The 22,103-nt window shown below is 36.2% G+C and overlaps 1 protein-coding gene across 1 annotated transcript in view; it reads left to right on the top strand.

Annotated features, from left to right (window-relative positions):
- Positions 1-6,967: 6,967 nt before the first annotated feature.
- GPM6A (glycoprotein M6A) overlaps positions 6,968-22,103 on the top strand; it is a 40,780-nt gene continuing 25,644 nt past the window's right edge. Inside the window, exons 1-3 of the mRNA XM_026067244.1 lie at positions 6,968-7,092; positions 7,187-7,379; positions 21,148-21,304. Coding sequence (XP_025923029.1) covers positions 7,339-7,379; positions 21,148-21,304 — 198 coding nt within the window. The 5' untranslated portion in view covers positions 6,968-7,092; positions 7,187-7,338. The remainder of the gene's footprint in view (positions 7,093-7,186; positions 7,380-21,147; positions 21,305-22,103) is intronic.

Raw genomic sequence — 22,103 nt, 5'->3', positions numbered from 1 at the left:
TCCAGCCCAACCAGCCTGTATCCCCACTGTGTCAAGTTGCCATTTTGGCTAGGGGGATCTTACCAGCAAGTGTGAATTAAAGTAGTTGTGAGAATGCATGACTAAAGGTGTTTGAATCCATTTCCGGAAAGTCTACATAGAAATAAGTCAAAATAAGACATATAGAAATAAGTCAAAAGTCATTCACAGTTCCTCTTAGCTTTGGTCCCATGTTGACTGCAGCAGCTGATGCGCTTATTCACTGTAAAATGACTGCAAAGACTTAAAGGATAACATTTCAAATTTCTGTGCCCTACAGGTTAGCTAACATCCAATTGTACTTAACAGATAACAAGTCAAAGTAGATCCAGTTATGTTAGCAAATTTAATGTGCAAGAGAAAGAGAGGATATCTGCATATTTGCATAATATTTTCTTGCCATTAGCTAGCCTTCTTCCTCAAAACCTTTTTGGGTTTTTCTGTGGGCAGTATTCTTCAAGCTCTTTTACAGATTAGAAGGCTCAGAGGAGATCTTATTAACGTGTACAAGTATCTGAAGGGAGGGTGTCGAGAGGATGGGACCAGACTCTTTTCAGTGGTGCCCAGCGACAGGACGCGAGGCAATGGGCACAAACTGAAACACAGACAGTTCCATCTGAACATGAGGAAAAACTTTTTCACTGTGAGGGTGACAGAGCACTGGAACAGGTTGCCCAGAGAGGTTGTGGAGTCTCCTTCTCTGGAGATATTCAAAACCCGCCTGGACGCGATCCTGTACAAGGTGCTCTAGGTGACCCTGCTTGAGCAGGGGGGTTGGACTAGATGATCTCCAGAGGTCCCTTCCAACCTCAACCATTCTGTGATTCTGTGATTCTGTTTTTAACCATACTCTTGGAAGCCAGGATCTTGGACTTAATTTTGTGGTAAAACTCTTTTTTTGTTGCTTTATAGGTAATTCTTTAATAGGAAACCTGTTTTCAAATAAATTAAATTTAAAGAAGCCACCACCTCCTGAATAAGATGGAGATAGGTACTGCAGTTGTTAGTGTTTGGTAGAGCCAGGCGATAAAGTTCTCTTCTCCTTTCCAGTAGTTCTTGTGCAATGGTGGAGAACAGGTGGAGAACAATTATGTGGGACATGTATGCAGCAGTTCTTGCACAGCTTTTTGTTACAGCACAAGGTTGATCTTTGCTGGGCTTGTCTTTGTGCTGTACTTGGGACAATATCAAGAGAGCTGCATTGCTTCTGCCTGGTGCTCTGCTGTGACGTCCTTGGTGCCTGCATGCCAGTAGGCTTTTTTCTTTTTTCTTAGGTAAAATGAAAACACTGTTTAAATGAAGACCAGAGGAAAGTTTGCTGACAAAATACAGATATGCAACTCAAAATTCTCAATGCCATGTGCTACTTAGAGCAAATATTTTGATCATATGATTTTTGATCATATAGGGAAGTGCAGATACAATTTTTATAAGATATTTATTCTCTTCATAACTTAATGTGATAGTCATATTCGTCATTATTCAGCAGAATGATTTTTTAAATTCCTTACAATGATATCCATTGAGTGCATATCTGCTATATTTGTGGGTGTGATTGATCAATAAAATTGATTTCAGAGCCTCAGAATACACACACATGTACTCGATGAGTATGTAGTTTAATTTACTTCACCATGGAGACAAGGAGTGGTCAAAAAGTTAGTCCTAGAACAGAATAGAAACTCCTAGAATTTATACTCCTATGCTTGTATATAAAAAAGCTGAAGGAAATTATAATGAGCTTGACTCATGCATTTGAATGTAATACTCTGGTATTTAGTATTTTTGTGCAGTAAGGTTTTAGTTCTGAGGCAGGCATTTCTAAGCATAAATTAACTACTAGAAATTGCAGTGTTGTTTAAAAAACTTTTGGAAATGTGGTGCTGTTGAAAATAGGGTACTGTTTTATAAGCAGAATGTTTAAAAAAAAACAAAAAAACCCTAGGAATCTATTCTACTTACTGTTCATTTGTTTTGCTGAACATTTCTTGGGCATAGGTCTGTAAAATGCCAAGGAGAACAGTTTCAGATCAGGAAGTCATGCTACCCGTTGAATAATTCCTTGGTTTTTTGGCACTAGATTGAGTAAAATGTGTTGCTTTTTGTTCAGCACTATGTATTTTGATGGGTGTATTTGTTAATTCAAACATTACATAACAGTAACTTTCCTTCATAAGGTTAAGGATAGCTTAGCAAAATTCACAAACAAATCTACACATTTCATGATGGTCTGTGAAACTGTATTGAATTTAAGTCGGTTGGTCATGAAAGCTGGGTGACAAGTGGTACAAATTTAGATATGAAAAAATCCCTTGCTTAGCTAGACGTGAAAGGCAAGGAAGATTTTTGTACTTTGTTTTCCATTTCAAGTCTATGTAGTCTCTTTCATGTTACCTGGGCTTTGCTGTTCTCTCTCCTAATATTAAATAAAAGTCTTTAAGAAAAAAAGTTTGATTAAAATGTCATTAAAATATTATATGATCTTTTGAGGTACTTTTTAGCTTTGGATATGTAGTTATCTGTAATTAAGCAGTCACAGTTGGACTTCCATAGAAGTTCTAGCTAGAAATGCCTTGTAGAGGAGAAATGAAGCAAATTCAAAGAATCTCTCTATATTCTCTATGTTTTATGTTTTTATTTTTCCATGGAATTCTGGGGTGGGTCAGTTTTCTTAACAACGTACGTAAAAGAGAATAGCATAATTGCATTCTGAGATTGGTTCTGATATCACTGATTTAAACTTCGCTTTCACAGACTTATGTGAGATGTAGGCCTGTTTTTGTGTTTTTTTTTTTTTTTTAATGTACTGGGCAGAAATGGATTATTTGTTTTATTTGTCAGTGCCATATCCTGAGCTGTACTGAGGAGAGAGAATTCACGTATCTTTAGCACACAAACAAAGAAATGATTCTGGTGGTGCGATCTGGGTGCATAATTATTATGTAAATCACAAGGAGAATTTCTTTTTCTCCTCCAATAGGTAAATCATTTGTTTCCTTAGTGTAAAGAAAAGATAGTATGCACACACAAAGCCAAATTATGGCTGGCTGGTTTACTTAGAAACACACTAGAAACCTGCACTCAAAAAGCGGCATAAACTAGAAGAGGTGCGCATGAATTTATCTAGGCAAAGCCTGTCTAAGGAGTACTTGACAAGCCTCTTATAGCAGAAATTGCCAATTGTGCTCCTATACCAAGAGCCTTCCTGATATAGACAAGAAAAATTGTGTTAAGAGGAGCAGAGGTCTGTGAGATCTTCGCTGGCTGGAATGTGGATATATGTAATCCGACATTAACGTGTGCTATTTTGGTAGTTAGATATAGCCATTATTTGGAGTTTGACTTTACCCATGTAAAATACAATTCTTTGTCTTGTAATCTTCCATGTATTTCCGGGTTGCATTTTCTCCTTGGAATGATTTATGACCATGGATATGACCAATACAGTTCTTCATGTTGGAAGTTCCAAGGAAGAAATGCATTTTAGGTTACTTCCTGTAGCTTATGGATGGTTGTATGTATGGTTTATGTAAAAATAAATAGTTTCAGCAGATCTAGATTTTAACGTGAGGGAAAACATTGGTAAACATAGGCAAAATATGTAAAATAAATGCTGAATTCTGTTGCAGAAGATTAAACAGGCTTATTGTGCAGAGGGAACTGTTTGAAAAGTGTTGAAGCCTGTATTTCCAGATGAAAAGAAACATCAAAGCAGCATACACCCTCCTTTATCTGCCCGATAATTATTTCTGTGGCTGTGGTTTCGCTACCTTGCGAATGCCATCTCATTAAGATGGTGTTGAGAGCACTGACTGACTGTCTCTCTCCCAGAGATGGATAAGCACCGCGCAGCTGAGTCACGTCCTGGACTGGTGGTTCAGCAGCGTTGCACTGGTGCCTCGGTAGCATTGTACTGGTTAGGGTAGCATTTCCGTTGTTCTGTTATTAAACAGCTGTTTTCACATTCTGCACAGCTGAAAGAAAAGAACTGGAGCAAATGTTACCTGCAGCACACTGCTTTCTGTGGTGTATGAATGACGTGTGATTTGCATTTAAAAATCTTAGTCCTGATTCACTGCTTTTGTTTATTTTTGTCTTAGTTTAACGTAACTGGAAGTACTGGAATTACTCACGAGATAGTAAAAAAGGCAGCAGGTCTACAGAAGAGGTGTATAAATGAGCAAAGCCTTGAGAATATGGACGGAGGGATTTTTCTTCTGATCACTTTTTCTATCAGTGATGAAGTCTTGAGTTGATACAACATAGTACTATTAAAATTTTCCCTCAGAGGTTTATGAGCATGTAGAGTCTTAATGTGTGAGAGGAACAGAAGTGTTTTATTTCTTGTTCACAAAATAGAAATCTGTTCCAGCTACTTTTCAAAATTAAAACAATTAAAAAAAGAAGAATTTTTTTTCTGATGAGCTTTTCATTGGATTGCACGTTATGACATCTATCGCTATTTTATTGTATTATACTCTTTTTACTGTGCTATACTATTTTACTGGATTTCACTGTTTCACTGTAATAAACCTAGAGCAATATTACTGACACTGATTTTGCCGTAGTTTGTGAGGTCAGATTGTGTGCATGGGTCTCACTGGACCTAGTGGGCCGGGGCTGTAGCCTCGGGGTAGTGCACAGGCAACCGTTTCCTCGTAATGATACTTACAGTATTATTACAGAAGTTGTATATGAATGTGATCTTAATCAGATTTATTCTAATTCAGACCATGCGTATCCTGATGTTTCCTTACTTAGCTATTCTTGTTCCTATTTTGTCATTTTTTTAGCTTTCTGTCTTCCACTCTGTCTGTGTCAGAAGGTGTAAAAGAAATCTTTAGAACATTTCTCTTTCCGTTTCCTGCCCCAAGCCATTGCAATGCTAAGAAGCGCTTTCCTTACAGTCCATGTGTCCCGGCAAATGTTTAGGTCTTTCTTACTTTCCCACCTTTGACCTTACGGCACCAAGTGTATCACTCCCATTATCACTCCACCATCATCTTCCCCCCTCTTTTTACTATTTCATACCCTGCTAACAGGTGTACAGTGTTACTGCTGTCCTGAGGCCTGCTCCTGCCTTCTGGGCTGAAAAGGGCAATGGGCATTTTGTGAGAAGCTCTGAAACCACAGAGTACCTATTTTCCTGTGTTCCTTGTTCAACGTATATATTTTGCATACACATCTTTTATTTTTATGCCTTTTAGACAGTAGAAGGACCCTCTTCTATTATTTGTATAGGCATTATAAACACCGAGGAATTAACTATAGCTATCGTAAAGAGTAAACATTGAGCTGAAGGGATTTTAAGAGCTGCCTGATTTATACGCATGCAGAATTAGCTACTCCAAAAGCATTTACCCTATTTCCTAGTCTGTTCTAACACCCCGCCACTGGTGGAAAGTCCACAGCCTTCCTAGTAGCCTAATGGTCGCTGAAGAAAGACACAAATCGACCGCTGCACATTCAAAGCCCCGTGCTGCCAAAACCAGGCAGGGGTGTCGACACAGTAGGATGCCTTGGACTGCAGGAGGAATGTATCCCAGGATCAGATGGGCTCAGGAAAAAAGGAATGCTGTTCCCAAAATATTGGAAAGCAGGACGGTGTGGCAACCATACAGGCATGTGATGGGTGCTGGAGGTGGGTGACTTATACAATAGGTTACCTGCCCAGTAAGTTTTTGGCAGAAGAGGATGAATTTGTACATTTTAAAGTTGGTATTTTACAGACAATTGTGACACAGTAATTTGCCCTTAAATGAAAGGACTAGTCTTAAGCTACATCTTCCTTTCTGTTGACACAACCAGCATACATACATGGGAATTACCCCAGCTTTTGAAGTCTGTTTGTCTTGTACTTTACACATTTAAATATTAGTATATTTTTTCATTTATTCTATTCATGTTATCCAGCAGTTCAAACACTGCCTTTCTTAATAAAATACCTGTAATTAAAAATTAAAAAATGTCAATAGAAGTTTAACTCTATAATAACTCAATAATAGTAATAATAATAATAGAAATAGAGATTTAACTGAAATGTATATATTTGAAAATGGCTGAAACTGTTCTCTCAAGAGATTTTTGATTTTTATAAATAGCTGCTAAATATATATACATATTTTAAAAATAAACAGATTAATATTTATTCACAAAAAGCAGACAATTAGCGTTTGAACAAACAGAGGAAATGTCTACTTTGGTTTTCAGGCTAAAGGAAATAAGAACCTACTAGCTTACAGGACAAAATATAAAATTACGTGTAGAGGCTACATGTAATTTTGTTTTTAAGGTAGAATAGCAGTGTGAATATACTATGCATAATAGAAAATTAGCCCACGTGCAGCTCTATGATACTGCAGAAAGACAGCTCCTGCTATTTCAGCTTGCTAGCTTTCAGCTGTGTAGACATACTTTATCTAAAGAAAGGCATTTTGTAAGTTTGTTTTTAAAATATCTCTAGAGAGTGTACAGTAGCCTATAGCTTTTGGAGTGTGCAATGATAAATTGTCTTGTATCTGTTGAACATCCTATACTTAATTTTTAATTGTTGTTGTCTTTATAAACTTTTACAATTTATATGCCTCCCTTTCTTTTCTATCCAAATCCTGTATTTGTGACACAAACTGGTAATGCTTAGGAGAAAATAAAGCTTCTGGCTACTAAGTCAGTGCATTTCTTCAGAATTTTCCCCTGTTTCTGTTCAACTTCCTTAATAGTGCCAGTGCTGTCTGTTTAGGACATCTTTTAGGACAAAAGATGGCAGGCCTGGCACAATTCAAGAGCAGTGGCCCTCAGTTAGGAAGCATTGCAGAGGGTAAGATAAGTTGAGAGGAAATTCAGCTTCTACARTTGTTTCTAATTGTGTGCCTTTTTAGCATATATTTTCATCTAGTATTGTGAGCTRTTTGAGTGACACACAAACACTTGTTTATAAAAAAATATTGAATAAGCCTATGGTGATGGAGGGAAATGAACTGGATACCCTCTCTCTATGGTTTTTCTGTTACTGAGGATCCTCCTCAGGAATCCAGTAGCTGAGCAACAGGAATTGTGAATATAGATGTAACCTAGGTTTGACACTGTAACCTGCTCTGAATGAAAACACAAAACTTTCTTTTTGTTTCTTTGATATAATATATTAACATATAACTTTCTTTTCTTGTAGGGTGCTTTGAGTGTTGCATCAAATGCCTGGGGGGTATTCCCTATGCGTCTTTGATTGCCACCATCCTGCTGTATGCAGGAGTCGCGCTCTTCTGTGGTTGTGGACATGAAGCACTCTCAGGAACTGTCAACATTCTGCAAACCTACTTTGAGATGACAAGATCTGCAGGAGATGTTATCGATGTCTTTACCATGTAAGTTACTAATTTCTTTTAACAGTTTTCTTTTAATACTGCTTAAAATTGTGCAGGGAACATACATTAGATTCAAGAAAATGTGCTGCAATAAAAATCACAGAAAGTACGATTTTATGTCAGATAAGCTCAGCAGAGGAAATTTTGACAGAGCTGATATTTTTACTGTATACAAGTAATTTGTAATAACATTTAATATCCAGTAGTTATCATAAGCAATTTAATACTAAAAATTACTTCATATATTGATGAATCTGTTCCATACAACATATTTGCTTACATCTTGTGAAAATTTCTCTGCTGAAATATGCAAAATTTTTTACTGAATACTCCAAACAGATGAAGCAGGAGTGTGCAACAAGTAACAGATTAGTTCTGGGAATAAATGCAATAAGAAGGTAACTGACGTGTTATGCAGAACCATGGGACTTGAAGTTTCAAAACTTTATTGTTTTATTGGCTTTCCTAGAATTCAGCTAGTTTGAAGTTTTCATGCCTTGTTACTCCTGAAAACATATTTTTGGAAAGGTTTTAGGAAAAAAAAATGCAATATTACTTTTGTTGAGCATCTCCTTTAATCTAAAATTAAATGACATCTTCTATTTTCTTTTCTCTTTATAACAAGATTTCCTTAGATACTTGAATTCCAGATTCCTCTTTTTGCCGCTAATATTCCTAACTGAAGCTGAAGAATCCTATCCACGCTTTTGTAAGGCTTTTCTTTCTTGAATGTTTGTGGAGAAGTGATCTGCCAGAGGTCATTCATCAAAACATAGACATCTTATGATAGATACTTCCATGAAAATGTCAGCTCAGTGCTTAGTAGTGATCAAAAAGCAAATGAAATACCAGTAACTACTGGGAAAGGCATAGAGAAACAGAGAATATATTTATGCCACTGTATCAATCCATCTTTCATCCATATCATGAATACTGCATACAGTTCTGGTCCCCAGAACTGTGGTGTCCCAAAGAAAGGAACGAAGGATGATTAGATGTATATCTTGAGTATACCAGGACTCTTCACTATGGAAAAGGGGTGACTAAGAGGTGTTGTGATAGAGGTCTGTAAATTCACAAATGGTGTGAAGGAGGTACATAAGGGTAGATTTTCCTCTCTTGGAGAAAGTAGGAGATACCAATGGAAACTAGTAGAAGCCAGGTTCAGAAGAAAGAAGTGGTTCTTCAATTGCTGTATAGCAGACCTGTGAAACTAATTGTATATTATGGATGCCAAAAGTGTATATGGTTCAAGGGAAGACTGGGTACATCCATGGAAGACAAATCCATTGATGATTTCTAATGACAAATAAATCTACCCAGCTAAGGAAGTCCCAGAGATTGGAAGAGTGCTGGGAGGAAGTATCCTATGGACTTTCCTGTTCTTATTCTTCTTGAGGCCACCATTTATATTCACTGTTTGAGATGGGAAAATGGACGAGATAGTTATTTGGTCTGACTTGGTGCCACTAATATTATGGTAGCTAGAATCAGAATCTTGATCTCTTGATTTGTGCAGTGCTGTTATTATCACCATCCTTCCCATGGCTTCTCTGTGAACATTCACAGTCTTGTTTGTTGAATTAGTAGCCAGCAAGGGGAATGTACTGAACAAGTATGCCACCACTATGCTACCTTCAAATTTCATTGGCCTAGGCATGAGGAATTTAGATGTTCTTGTACAATATTGTATTGGGTTGGTGGGAAATATGTGTCTTCTGCTTTGCCTTTTTTGGCTTGTCATTTAGAATAATGAGTCTGACTTGACTTGGCAGCTAAGGTTCATTGTTATCCTGAATGAAAGATCAGTCATTTTATTAGGCTCTAACTTATTTTATTAGTCCCTAGGAAGCCATTAGTGCAGAACAGCCACAAATTGATGCTTTCCCTTCATAGCAAGTTTTCCAGCTTCTCTCTGTCAAATGCTTAAGTGCAAATATCAGTCAAGGGCCATAGTTCAACTGCAGATAATTCACTGGAAATGATTAAGGAACTGTAAAGGTGAATTTTTTTATTTTTTTTCTTGACATCTAATTGTTTGGCTTTGTCCATAGATTTTTGGTCTGTTCATCTGTTTGTTTACCTAAAGACTTACTAAAGCCAGTTCTTTCACTGGCAGACCTACTGGGATTGAAACTTCAATTTAACTTCAATTGTGAATGATGTCTCTAAAATAAAGTCTTAAGGAGAGAGGGAGCAAATATTTTGACTAAAAGCAGATGAGCTATTGTCTGTAACTGGATAAACTGTGTGGTTCTCAAAGAAATTTGCACGTCAATTTTGCACCTGCTTAAATAGATATTACTCTGCCTTTTAAGATAATTTTGTAGGGAGAATCTATGCTTGATATTTTGTCACAACTATTGATTAACAGTTGGCAGTACAAAAGCCCTGTGGAAATTATATTGCTTTGAAAGTCAAAAAAGCAGAAAAATTATGTAAATAGAAACATACAGTGTGGTATCTACATTCTCAAAACCATACATAGTTGAATGGAAATAAAACATTTTGGTTTAATGTTCTGATTACATATAATAATTAAAAAAAAAAACAGTGTGCCCCATTATATTATACTTTTAAAGTTATTTAAGAGCTTCTGGTTCTTAATACTTTTAATGCTCTAAAGTGTCTCAGACTAACCTGGAGTCTGTCCATTAGTGATAAATGTGTTAGGCAAATTCTGTAGTGGACTGCAGTGTGTTAAACTCCATTTAATCATGCTTATGGTTTCTGTCTATATTTTCATTATCATGGTGGGTTTCAAATGTCATTCAGTCTAAAAAACAATCTCTGTCTAAGAACAAGCAGGTATTCATTATGGAGAGCGCAAATCTTCAGAAGTCACTAAGCTGAATGGTGTAGACTCTTCTGTCTTTACACAGTTGTTCCTAAATCCATAAACCTTTAATAAACTGGATGATTATAAAACCCATTTTGAATTATCAGTGAGTGACATTTTTATCAGGACTAACTGCTAATTATATTGTTTTCTCAATCATTTCTGTGAAGCTTCATTTCACATAGTCCCAGACTTCTTCACTATTAATATTATCACTTTCTGTGGATATCCTTTTTTTTCTCCCACGTGAAGAAATGCATGTTTGGGGGATTAACCATACAGAGAAGTCATGAGCTGTATTTGCGATGTGGATTCTTTCAGTGGATGTAGGCTGCTTATGTTAGTTCCCTGTGATTCAGAAGAATTCTAAAAAAATAAATATGGTTGTTAAAATTATTCTGAGAACTGTCTTTATGCTGTTTTAACTGTAAGAGGTCAATGTTTTCTGTTGCCCGCTGTCACTTTAGCAGCTCTGTAGTCTGCTTGAGGTGGATGTGGTAGTCAGACAGTCTTTTAATAATTTAATTAATAAACTGCAGCATACAGTATATCTGCAAAGTAATGGGTATAAATAGGTTCACTTAATCACTGATTTTGACAAGATTCCAAAGTCAGTGGGAATAGATGGCTGACTGTTGAATGTATATTGTGTGAGCTCAAAATTGTTTACTTTTATAGTGTTTGGAACAAATTCCAGAAGAGGGTTTTCAGGCAATCAGCAGCACAAGGTACATGGTTGGTATATTTCCCAGCAGCATCCTTTTGCAGTTCATTCTTTCTAGTATGCAAGGCTAGTTAGTACCATCTGCCAGATGTTTGTGAAATACAGGCCGTGAAACAAGGGAATCACATTTAAGAGTATAAAATGAAGAAACCTTCCTGAAAAAAATATTAACAACCTTTACCTGCTACAGTCAAAGCTAATTTAGGTTATTGTACATTCACTGCCTTTTAAAGGTGTGATACCAAATAGTAAACTAAATGAAGTTACAATTTGTAAATCTGTTGTCACCATGTTTGCCACTGGAAATGCCATGGACACTCCACTGTAGCCCCCTTCTTACAGCTAAAAATTTCCTTCCCTTCAAAATGTGAAAGCCCTTGTTTTAAATGCTGAAGTACCCTGGTTTGATGCTTGCTGATAACTGCCCTGTCAGTAAGTGTAGTCATTTTTTATTAAAAGAATGTTATTTAGTAACAAACGTAATATGCACAACCGTTTTATTTTTGGAAAATCAAAAGAACACTCCTAGAAATTTTTAAATTCCGCCTCACAGTGTTTGAAAACAGCGTTTTGAGAAGTAGATGAATGGATGCTATTCTCCTCTTCTGTTTGTTTTTGTTGGCTTCGCAGTTATCATAAGTTAAGCATCAGTTCCACTAAAATTAATATTTTATTACTATTGTTACATTGATTGTCTTGAAACTGTCACATTTCTTTGAATGTACTCTCACTGTAAGCAATTTTATTTGCCTTAAAAGAAAAGTTTATCATGTCATTAAAAATTATTTTAGAACATTTGAGAGAATGTGTAGAACTGCTTAACTATAATCTTGAAGTATATACTGCCTTTTTGGAGGCATATACTGCCTTTTGGTAAGGATTAATTTCATACATGGTTAAGTAATATTATCCAAGTAGCTATTTAAACAATAGATTACTTTTCCTTTAAATATCAAATTAATTCATTATTTATGTAATCTAAAATTTCTAGCTTCATATCCATACAATCAACCCTAAAAGATTCTTAAAAAATAGTAGTTTGATATCAACAATAAATATTTTTAAAGTATACTTGTTTAAAATTATAAGAATATTTATTTTTAGATAGATTTTAATGTTGTATTTGGCCAACCTGATACCTCTAAACATATCTAAAAATGATTATGGGCGTATAAACATCAGGAAAAATACTATAATTTGCAAATGCAGTGCTTAGAAACTCTCCTTAAAACCCCTGTGTATTAGTACCTTGATAAATTTGTGATGTGTAAGTTCTTCAATAATAGCAAAACATTTTCAGTTAATCTTATTTCACATAAATATTATAGAAATCTTATCTTGGTATGTGATACTGTGTGTCTGCTGTGCATATTGCATAGATTGATAATCATTTTGCACCAGTAGGGCAATGTGAGGTAAACCCATGGTGCTTTATAAGTATTGAGTCATTGTATAATGTAAGTTCCTAAAATAAATGGACGACAGTGGGATGAGGAGAACTGTCTTACTCAAACCTTTTTTCAAAATCCACAGAGAATCCACTGTATTTTGAGATGCAAGCTCTGAAGATGTATTCTAGAGTTAAGTGGAAGAGTCATATGGCTACATATATATTAGAAAGTAGTGTAGCGCAATAGAAACAGATCTGTAGACATAAATACTTGGTGCTAATAATTTGCTGTTCACACAGTACATATTTTAGGGATTTATTCTGGGTTAGCTCATCTGCTACAATGGACTGAGCATCCATTACTGGTTGGAGTGCAGTAGGTGCACTCCTGGAGCACACTTCCCATTTAGTTTAATTGGAAAGGAACCACGTTGTGCACTCTGAACCACGATGTGAACCAAATTCCAACCAGTGGGGACAGCTGGGGATTTTCTTAAAACAAACAAACAAACAAACAAAAACATTCTGAGCCAAAACACTAATGGGGATGAACCCATAATCCCTACTGCTGTAAAGTTAAAGGTTCATTCACTGAGATCTGCTGTAAAAAAAAAGGCTGCTAACTAGGCTGATGAGGGTTTCCACTAATAATGCTCTTTGGGTGCCTGTGCCTGGATTCTGACTGCATGTATAAGAAGGAAATTATCCTTGCAAGGAAGGCCTAACTACATAGTCCATGTATCTTCTTAGTGATAGGAACCCCCAGAGAGAGCACAATACTATTGGTATGCATTTTTCATTCTAAAAAATACAGCTTACCTAGGAAAGACAGTTTCTATTTCACTGGAACGGTGCAGTAACACATCTAAAGTAACACTGGACAGAAATAACATATTAAAGATTACATGCAGAGGGTAGCAGTCCAGATCTGGTATCATTTAGTAGCTGCACCAAATCTGGCAAAATATGCCAGCACCAGAGAATATGGCCTTTGCAAGATGATACAGTGATGAAAGTCACTTTTACTACACAGTCAGCTGTATTATGTATCCTAACGTTCTGTATTTGATAAAAGCAAAACCAGCAAGTATCTATATAAGTTAAATGGGATTTGGGAAGTACCTGCAAAAATGTAGTCCTCATTTGATGAAATAACTGAATAAGGAAATTCATATCAGTGCATGTGAATAACAGCAGAAAGATGTTAAATAAAGAATTTCTTGGTCTTCGTCCATCCAAATAAAATCCACTACTTTTAGGCAGACAGCTATATTATTTAACACTATGTTAAACATTAGCCTTCTTGGCTGTGTGGAATTTTAGGTTGGCTATAATCACTGTGTGCCTGTGATTTGAAACATTTGCAAGAGACCTTTCCCAGAAGGTAGTTCATCTTTGTATGATTTTTTTTCCCTCTCTCTCTTTCAAGTGCCTTATTTCCTTTTAGATTTAGTTTACTTTATACAGTGTTACACATGTAAAATGGAAAACATATATTCCTTTGTAATCTATATTTTGCTAAATCTTGCTTCATGTACCATGCAACAGGTAACTTACCTTTCCCTAGAGGATCTAAAAGGTGTAAAATTAAGTATTACCATCCCAGTTTGGAGTTTCAGTATAAGTTGTCAGTCTTATGCTGTGGGTATGACTCCAAGCTTGCATTTGTAGTAATGAATTACTCACAAATCCTGTGGTGTGTTTTTGCCCTAGTTTTCGTACTGTATATTGCTAAGGAAAGTTGACTGGAAATTCAGTATCCATCATGCACAATACCATCATGTAATTCTGCTAGACATCTGCCCATTACTGTGTGTTAATTAAAATGTATTTTTGGCCTTCTGCAGGCAAAGAGGGTTCTAAATTTGTTCTGGAATGATCTTTAAAAATGTTTCTAAGAAAGTGGTTGTTAGTAGAGGTGAGAAGGCAGAACAAGGCTAGGTTGTCAGAAACAACTTTGAGAGGCACCCTCATCCCTTTGTCATAGTCAGAATTATGTGTTTTGGACTCAGACAAGCTGTGTTTATTTAAATTTTTATGCTAGATTCTTTCCTGTTCCAAGAATGTTGTAATATTCAGAAAAATGAAATGTGGTTTAGGCTTCTCATATTCCTCTTCCATTAGGTTGCAAATTCTGTACTGTTTCTAGAGGTACTCCATGAAATACCAGCTCAGCTGTGCCTTTCCCAGGAAAGAAGCAACCATCAAATTTTTAGAAAATGATGACTTAGGGTTGAATTCTGGATCCTTGTATGGAGTTGTTCATTATCCTGCAAATGAGTCTGGCTTTAGCTTTAAGCAAGCAATTTGATAYGATTCGATAAAAGATTTCTTCCAAAAATACAGAACCAAAAGATATATCACTCAACCTATTTTCTTTATAATACTTTTTATTTCTATTTTAATCAAAAATACTCTTAAGGCCCTCATTGCTCTTATCCTCTTTGTCTATTATTAAGCCTTTCTCCTTTAGTCCTTCTTTCCCTGCAAACTTTAACTGAGCATTCTGTACTTCAATTTTGCTTCATCCCACCTGTATATTAGAAGTTTAGACTCTGTATTAACCTAATCTCTGAAGCTTTGCTGACATTAAATTAGCTTCCCTTTTTTCTTCTCCACACTCAGGATATTTTAGTCTCTTTTACCTTTTTTCTGCTGTAGTCTCACTTTGCAGGTAGTATATGATTATTAGCAAATCCTCCTTTTCTCCTGTTGGCTGTATGTTTTTCTTCACAAGTCTGTCTTTGCTGGTTTCTCTACCCAAATCTGAATCCCAGAGGTGATACATAATTCCATTGTCACCTCCTTTTGCTAGCAGTTCCCCTGTGCTTCATGGTACCAACTGCCTTCTTTGCTAAAGCTGTTTAAGTGAATAACATCATGAGCTTACAGTAGGAAATTGTTCCCAACTGGTATGCAGCACAGCCGGAGAACCTCTTTTAAAAATTTCCATGGGGCAGAGCTTTGCAGACTCTGTACCAACCTTCTTGCTTACAAACAGTGCCTTATATCTCATCTCTCTTCAAAAAATACATTTGCAAAACTGTTCCTACAAACTTGAGATAGCTGGAGGTGGCAGGCAGCTATCCAGTCTTTCCACATCTCTTGGGATCAGTCCCTGAGAGGCCAAGGGGATCATCTGGAAGGCGAGCACTGCTCTCTTACAGAGTGACAGATGTTACTGTGCATCCTAGAGGTGAGTGTCAACTCTTCAAAGCTCCTAGTGACTGAAAAAAAAAAAAGTCAAAAAATGAAAAAGCCCAGCTCATATACTGTATGCAGTGTATCCCCAGCAAAACTGACCTCTGCCAATGGTAAAGGTTACATTCAATGCTCCTTTTTCTAAACAGTCTATGCCAGCTATAACTGCATTTTTAAAGCAGGAATTGTACTGTGTTTAGTATCTTTGGCAGCTATTTTATTTTACTTATTCGGTTTTGTTTAGCTGGAAAATAGGTACATTTGGCTGAAGCTAGTGGCATTCAGAGAATACAGGTGCAATTTGTTGTCAATTATGTGCTATTCGGCACCTGTCGTCTCTGAATGCCATTATCTATATTTGGAGAAGTTAAGTTACAAATTCAGAAAGAGAAACTAGAGGTAGAATTATAAATGCTGAAAAACTAATTTCACAGTAAAACCTGGTGTAATGGTGGACTAGACCAACCAGAACCACTGTAATATTAGACTTTTATCTCTTGCTCATGCTGAAATGTACACACACGTTATTCAAATGCAAAGGTTTTCTGCACAGCATGAGAATCAAGTTTCACAGGGCAAACCAATGGGTTTTTTTGTTCTTGTCCATTGCAAATAAGCATCTGCAAGCATCATTTTTTAACTGAATTAAAGAAAAAAATCTTTAGCAAGAATTTTGATTGTTCAAAAGCAATATTAAATAATTTTGACAGGAAAATATATATTGGTGTGCACCAGCTGGGTACTAATCTTCAGCATTGGGGGTAGAAAATGTACCATGATTAGACTGAATAGTGTAATTGCCTCAGAGTTCCTACAATTTATAATTCCTTTTAGGACAGAGTAAAAGATATAAAAGGTCAATGTTGACAATTTTTCTTGGTTGATCCGTTGGGCTAGTAAATCCACTTATGAAGGAACAGTACTGGTTTACACCAGCCAAGCACTAGTTCCTCAAGCCCAGGATGTTATTACTTCCAGACACAGTTCTTAGGAGCTAAAACATAATGCTGGGAGATGGAATAATGGCAAACTGATTTCATACAAATACCAAGCAGAAAATCATGTTGTTTGTATCCTCCTTTACCTCTCAAAGTATTAAAACCACAGCAAGTGATCAGCATCTGTAGCCAGAAGAGTGGAGATCTTTGCAAAATTTTGTGATGATTGTTCCTCCCAAGAACAGAATAATTTGTTCTAGAAGAGTCTCATGGGAAAGAAAATGTCAGAGAAAGATAATTTAGAGAATTTTCAGATAGTATCCCAGTTGCAGGCAGCCTGTTTCATTCTTTCCAAAGCCAGACAGCTTAATGATTTAATTCTGAGAGAGTAAAGCTAATTTATGAGAGCATTCTAGCTCACTTTGGACTCATATTTTGTATGGTTAAACTTGTATCATTTTTTTGAGAATGACTACCAATATTTTAAATGTAGTTAATAAGAGTTATTCTGTCTAATTTAACAGCTGGGATGTTAGATTACACTCTAGTGTATCTATGTTTGTGCACAGGGAGCTTGATGGTGCTCTGTTTTTTTTTTTGTTATGCTGGAAGTCATACCAGGTAATCAAAATAGATTATTTTGACCATAATATTTATGTGTATATTCTATGAGTAATCATATCTTTCCTATCAGAGCAGCCAACTTTGGCTTCCTGCTTCATTAGCAAGTAGGTATATCCTTTCCTATCTGCTGACACCCACATTACCCAGAAAGCCTGAGATAAGATGTTTTTGCAGACATCTGAGGAGTCCCCTTCAGCTTAGCAAACATGTTTCATTTTAAACTTGAGTATTTTTTTCACCAAAGAACCACTGGACCTTCCAGGATTATTTCACTAGCTTTTTGATTGGTCAGATAATTATGAATATTGAAGTACTTTTGAAAGTGTGTGAAATAATTAATATGAGCCCACTTAATTGAAAGAGTCTCAACCACAATATAAAACCTCATTTGTCATAACACTCTTTTCCCAAAAGCCTGCTGCGCATAGACATGATCAGGCAGCATTTTGGATTTACTTTCTGTGAATTTTTTATCCTTGAATTTGCCAAAGCACCACCAAAATACACAGTAGGAAATCTGCAACAAAGATGTGGCTCACCACGAATGTTTTCAGCCACCTCTGACTTGTCACTGCTGGGAAAGTCTACTCTGTACTCAGCTACAACCAGTTTGTTCTTTTAAGGTGTTAGCATTGGTGGCTTCCGGCAATGACTTCTGTAAGGGGAAGAAAGTGTTTTCTCTAGAGCTATTTTCATATTCGTCTTGTTGGATAGACTCCAGATTCAGATTAATGAACTAGGAAGTCTGCTTAATATGAAATAATTAATGACCAGCAGTAGGAAAATAGTAAAAATTGAAACTCTGTAGTCAGATCAGCTTGATTTAAATCACCTATTGAAAAGAGAGTGAAATTTATGTTTGTATTTTTAAGATTTCTGAACATAATTTTGTGAAGGAAATCTGACCTGGAATCCATAGAGCCTCTATTAGATTAAGTATGCAAAATACATTTTAGATTATTCTGTAAAAGATATTTTTATTAATTTCAAGTTTTTTTCAAAATTACTTTTAGATAATCGTTCAGTTTATTCTAATACTGTGTATGAGTGTTTGTGTGTATATATAGACTTACATAAAACTATACTCTGTATATGCATGTTCACATAAGCTTATATATCCAGCAACCTATGTTAGCACGTGAGGTTTGCATGATTAGCTTGAATTTGTTAAAATCAGGATTGTCTTTGCAAACTTCATTCACTGTCTTTTTATATAAAGGCTTCATGATTTTAATTATATCATTATATATCCATAGTCCTATATCCATAGAACTCCTGTCTTACGTAGTCAATGGGTATTCAAGATTTCTTTTTATTTTTCTGATTTAGAGTAGCTTTAGTCTTCCCCCAATGTATATCTTTCAAATCCTGTCAGGGGYACAAAATATATCTTTATATATCTTTTTTTTCTCTGCTTCCTTTGCTCCTTAGCCACCTTCTTTGCACCCACTCTGGGCAAGCACTGGCCCCGCTGGGTCCTCTGCTTTGTCCCTGTTCAGCTTGCCCTTTGGCTCCTGTTCATCACCCCTTCTGCCTTTCCCTAGCTCCCTGGCTGCTCTGCTGCTCTCTCCCCAGCATTTGAGACTTTGCGGCAACACAGATGGCCATTAATTTCCCTGAGCTCATTCACAAAGAATCAGATTTTATTTTTAAAGATTGGCATCTCCATTTTACAAGGCCTACCTTTTATTATCTATTATAATTTCACTGACAGATCAAAGTTTATATGAACTTTATTAGATGCTAGAGAATAATTTAAAACCAACACAGTCTTCAAAAGTATGTGTGATGAAATGTTACTGTTGTAATCTGTTTTCTTTAAGTATAGCAGTCCTAGTAGTTATATTGCAGTACAACTCAATTTGGCTTTTAAAGAGGCAGTAAATGATGGTTTCACAATTTTCCTTTATTTTTTGCTCTTTGCATCATACCAGATCCCTCCTCCTTGGAATAAGTCTGGCTACTTCATATCATGTAATCAGATCAGTAGAGATTTTACTACTTCTCTTTGTAGAACGAATATGAGGAAGAAATTGATTTCTATATTTGGTTAGTGTATAATTATTTGTATTTTCCTTGTAGAAGGCTTAAAAGACAGCTATTCCTTTAGTTACACATAAGGCTGAGGAAAAAGCTGGGAAGGAAATCTTTTAGTACTTTGGCTTTTTGATATGAGCAGCTCAGTAGGAGGTTCGGCACAGATGGTTTAAAGAGCTGTTGCAGGGGCTGAAATAGTCTCTGGACCTTCCAAAAGCCTTAATCCCTCTAGGTCTATGACAGCCTGTAATTTCTACTGGGCTGAGCACACTGAGGTCTGCGAGGAGCTGCTGCTGGCAAAACTCCCATACTCCAGCCACTGGTGGATGTCACACTTTTATAAGGCGTATAATGTAGGAATTGGAATAGATCCTATGGCATACTCATAGGATCACTGTTTGTTTCCTATCGTAAGTTTATTTTCATCAATAATGTCAAGAAAGGCTCAAAAACACATCATTTGGTTTTTCTGTTAGAGCAATGTTACACTGGCTGAATTACTATAAAATTGGGAAAATGGGATTTTTACAATGTAATCAGCAATTATTGAAATAAATTTCATCTTTGCATCTTCAATGTCTAATACTGTCTGCAGCATTAAATTTATGTGTGCATCTTGAATAGCTCGTGTATCTATTCCATACAAATGTCAACTTTCCCAAGTTTTCACTTGGCTATGAAAGAAAAAGTGATGTGCAAAAAAGTTGAGAAGACTTTGTTATTGGAATGAGTTAGGAAAAATCCTATCCTGTCTCCTTTCCAGAACCCTTCAGTTACACTTTGTGAAAAATATTATAATAGATGCCAACAGAGTTCATTTATTATACTTGTTTTCTCCCCATCAGGTCATAAGTTTAATTGCATTTTTATGACACTGTTCAAAGCAAGCTTAATATACATTCAGCAAAGCTGTAGTTGCACTAATATATCTGACATATTAACTGTACAGTTGAATCTGAGTTTGAATCTCTTGAAAACCATTCAGATTCAAAGATATTTTAATGAGCTTTTGAGACTTGTTATTGTAAAACATATACTGAGAGATGTCTCTTGGGTGAAATTTAAAAGTATGATCCTAAAGAAAYCATATTATTAAATATTTATTTTCATAAAAATAGAGATATTAATCCTTATCTCTAAAGAAACTTCCAGTTTGGGGAGTTGTTTGGTGCATATTAAAATTCATCTTGTTCATCCTAGCGTCTTGTCACAACCCCTGAGCGTGAGGGATCACTTGGGAGGAGGCAGAGCCTCCTTGCGCCACGGTCGAGCTTCCGGACACTGCTAGACCACGGGATGGCCCAAGAAACTACCTGTGCAACCCATGGGCCCTCCACAGCTGGTCACACTGGGACCAGCCCCAGCTYCGTGAAATGGTGGTCTTAAAGCCCTGCTGTAGAGCAACACCTGATGAGCTGACCTTATTGCTATAGTTTGAGCAATACCTATTCCTAGTTTGAAGTTAGGGGTGTCTTACGATGCCTTTATTATTCTGTGTCAGACACTTTGTCCATTGAGGAGTAAGTGGAAAAATTATAGCGAGGAGAGGATAGCAGAGATTGAGATTGCAATTTAAGAACTACCTGCACGTGTAGAAGGGTTTATTGAAGATTGTGACAGAGTGTCTTTTCTATAATGAAATGGCACTAAATGATGGGTACAGTGTGTTACTCAGGGAATGTGTCAAATTCTTGCTTCCTTTTTCTTTTCTTCTTTGCTACTTTATCTGGATGAAAAAAAAAGATAATTAACTCGCTTTCAAATTATTCAGACAAATTGTTCTGTCTTACCTATACAGATTGATTTTTACATTTTATTAAATTAAATGGCCCAATGTTTTTGGTATCAATGCTGTTTTATTCCAAAGTTCACTCCTGTCCTCAGCTTGAGTTATCATTATAGCACATCAGCACTTAAGCTGACTCCAGAGTAGAAACTGATGCCTAGAGGGTCTCATTTTTCACAATCATTTTAAACAGTTATGCAGACAAATAACTTTTGCTATTCCTATACAGGATTGACATCTTCAAGTATGTGATATATGGTGTAGCAGCTGCATTCTTTGTATATGGCATTTTGCTGATGGTGGAGGGATTCTTTACAACTGGTGCCATCAAGGATCTCTATGGGGATTTCAAAATCACCACTTGCGGCAGATGTGTCAGTGCCTGGGTAAGTGGATAAGGCAGCCTTCGTACTTAAGACAATTTCAGCATGTTTTATATATTTGTAGTAAGTTATGATGTTTATTTTTGGTTTTATTTCTTTAATATTTTCTGATAGTTCACTTTAGTGGTTAAAAATCCTAGCAAAGGAGAATGTAGAATATTAGAAGTGGTCTCTGTGTCATTTAATCACTAAGTAACTCTGTTTTTGAAGAAATTCATTTCACTAGCTGAATGGGAAAGCTTATTCTCTCAGCAGTGTAACCTCTTTGTGACAGGACCAAAAGCGTGCAATGCCTTCAGCTGTGCTACGTGAGAAATATTTTTCTTGCTTATTAGAAATCTTGCTCATTCCATTTTGGGACAAGCTGAGAGCTGTCATCAGGGTTTGTTTTGTTTTTAAATGAGAAACAGATGGTTATTTACTCCTATGTTATCTCTGGTGTGGAGAGGCCATTCACTTATGACTTTAGAAAACCTAGATTCAAAAAGTTATTGAATTGTACTGGGACTTAAATACAGGTTTATCATACTGGTAGTGTTGACTATTTGGGCCTGTAATTATTTTAAGATTTCTGAGTGGGTCTGTTCAATGTCAGGTAAATAACTAAATTTTTTGGAGTTTGATTTTCCTGCGTCTTAGGTGAGTGGCTTTATCACTTGGTAGCTGTTGGAGCTGGATATTTCTGAAAACACCATCAGTATCAACAAGTTATATTTTCTAATGAAAAATAAATTATCAAGTATACCCAACTAACTCTGGGTATCAAGGTATACTAAGTCTTAGACTATACTGACAATAACTG

Source organism: Apteryx rowi, unplaced genomic scaffold (genome assembly GCF_003343035.1).
Source record: "Apteryx rowi isolate R43461 unplaced genomic scaffold, aptRow1 scaffold_255, whole genome shotgun sequence".
Lineage (NCBI taxonomy): Eukaryota > Metazoa > Chordata > Aves > Apterygiformes > Apterygidae > Apteryx > Apteryx rowi.
The sequence above is the reverse complement of the archived record's forward strand: the minus strand, read 5'-3'. Positions and strand labels throughout refer to the sequence as shown.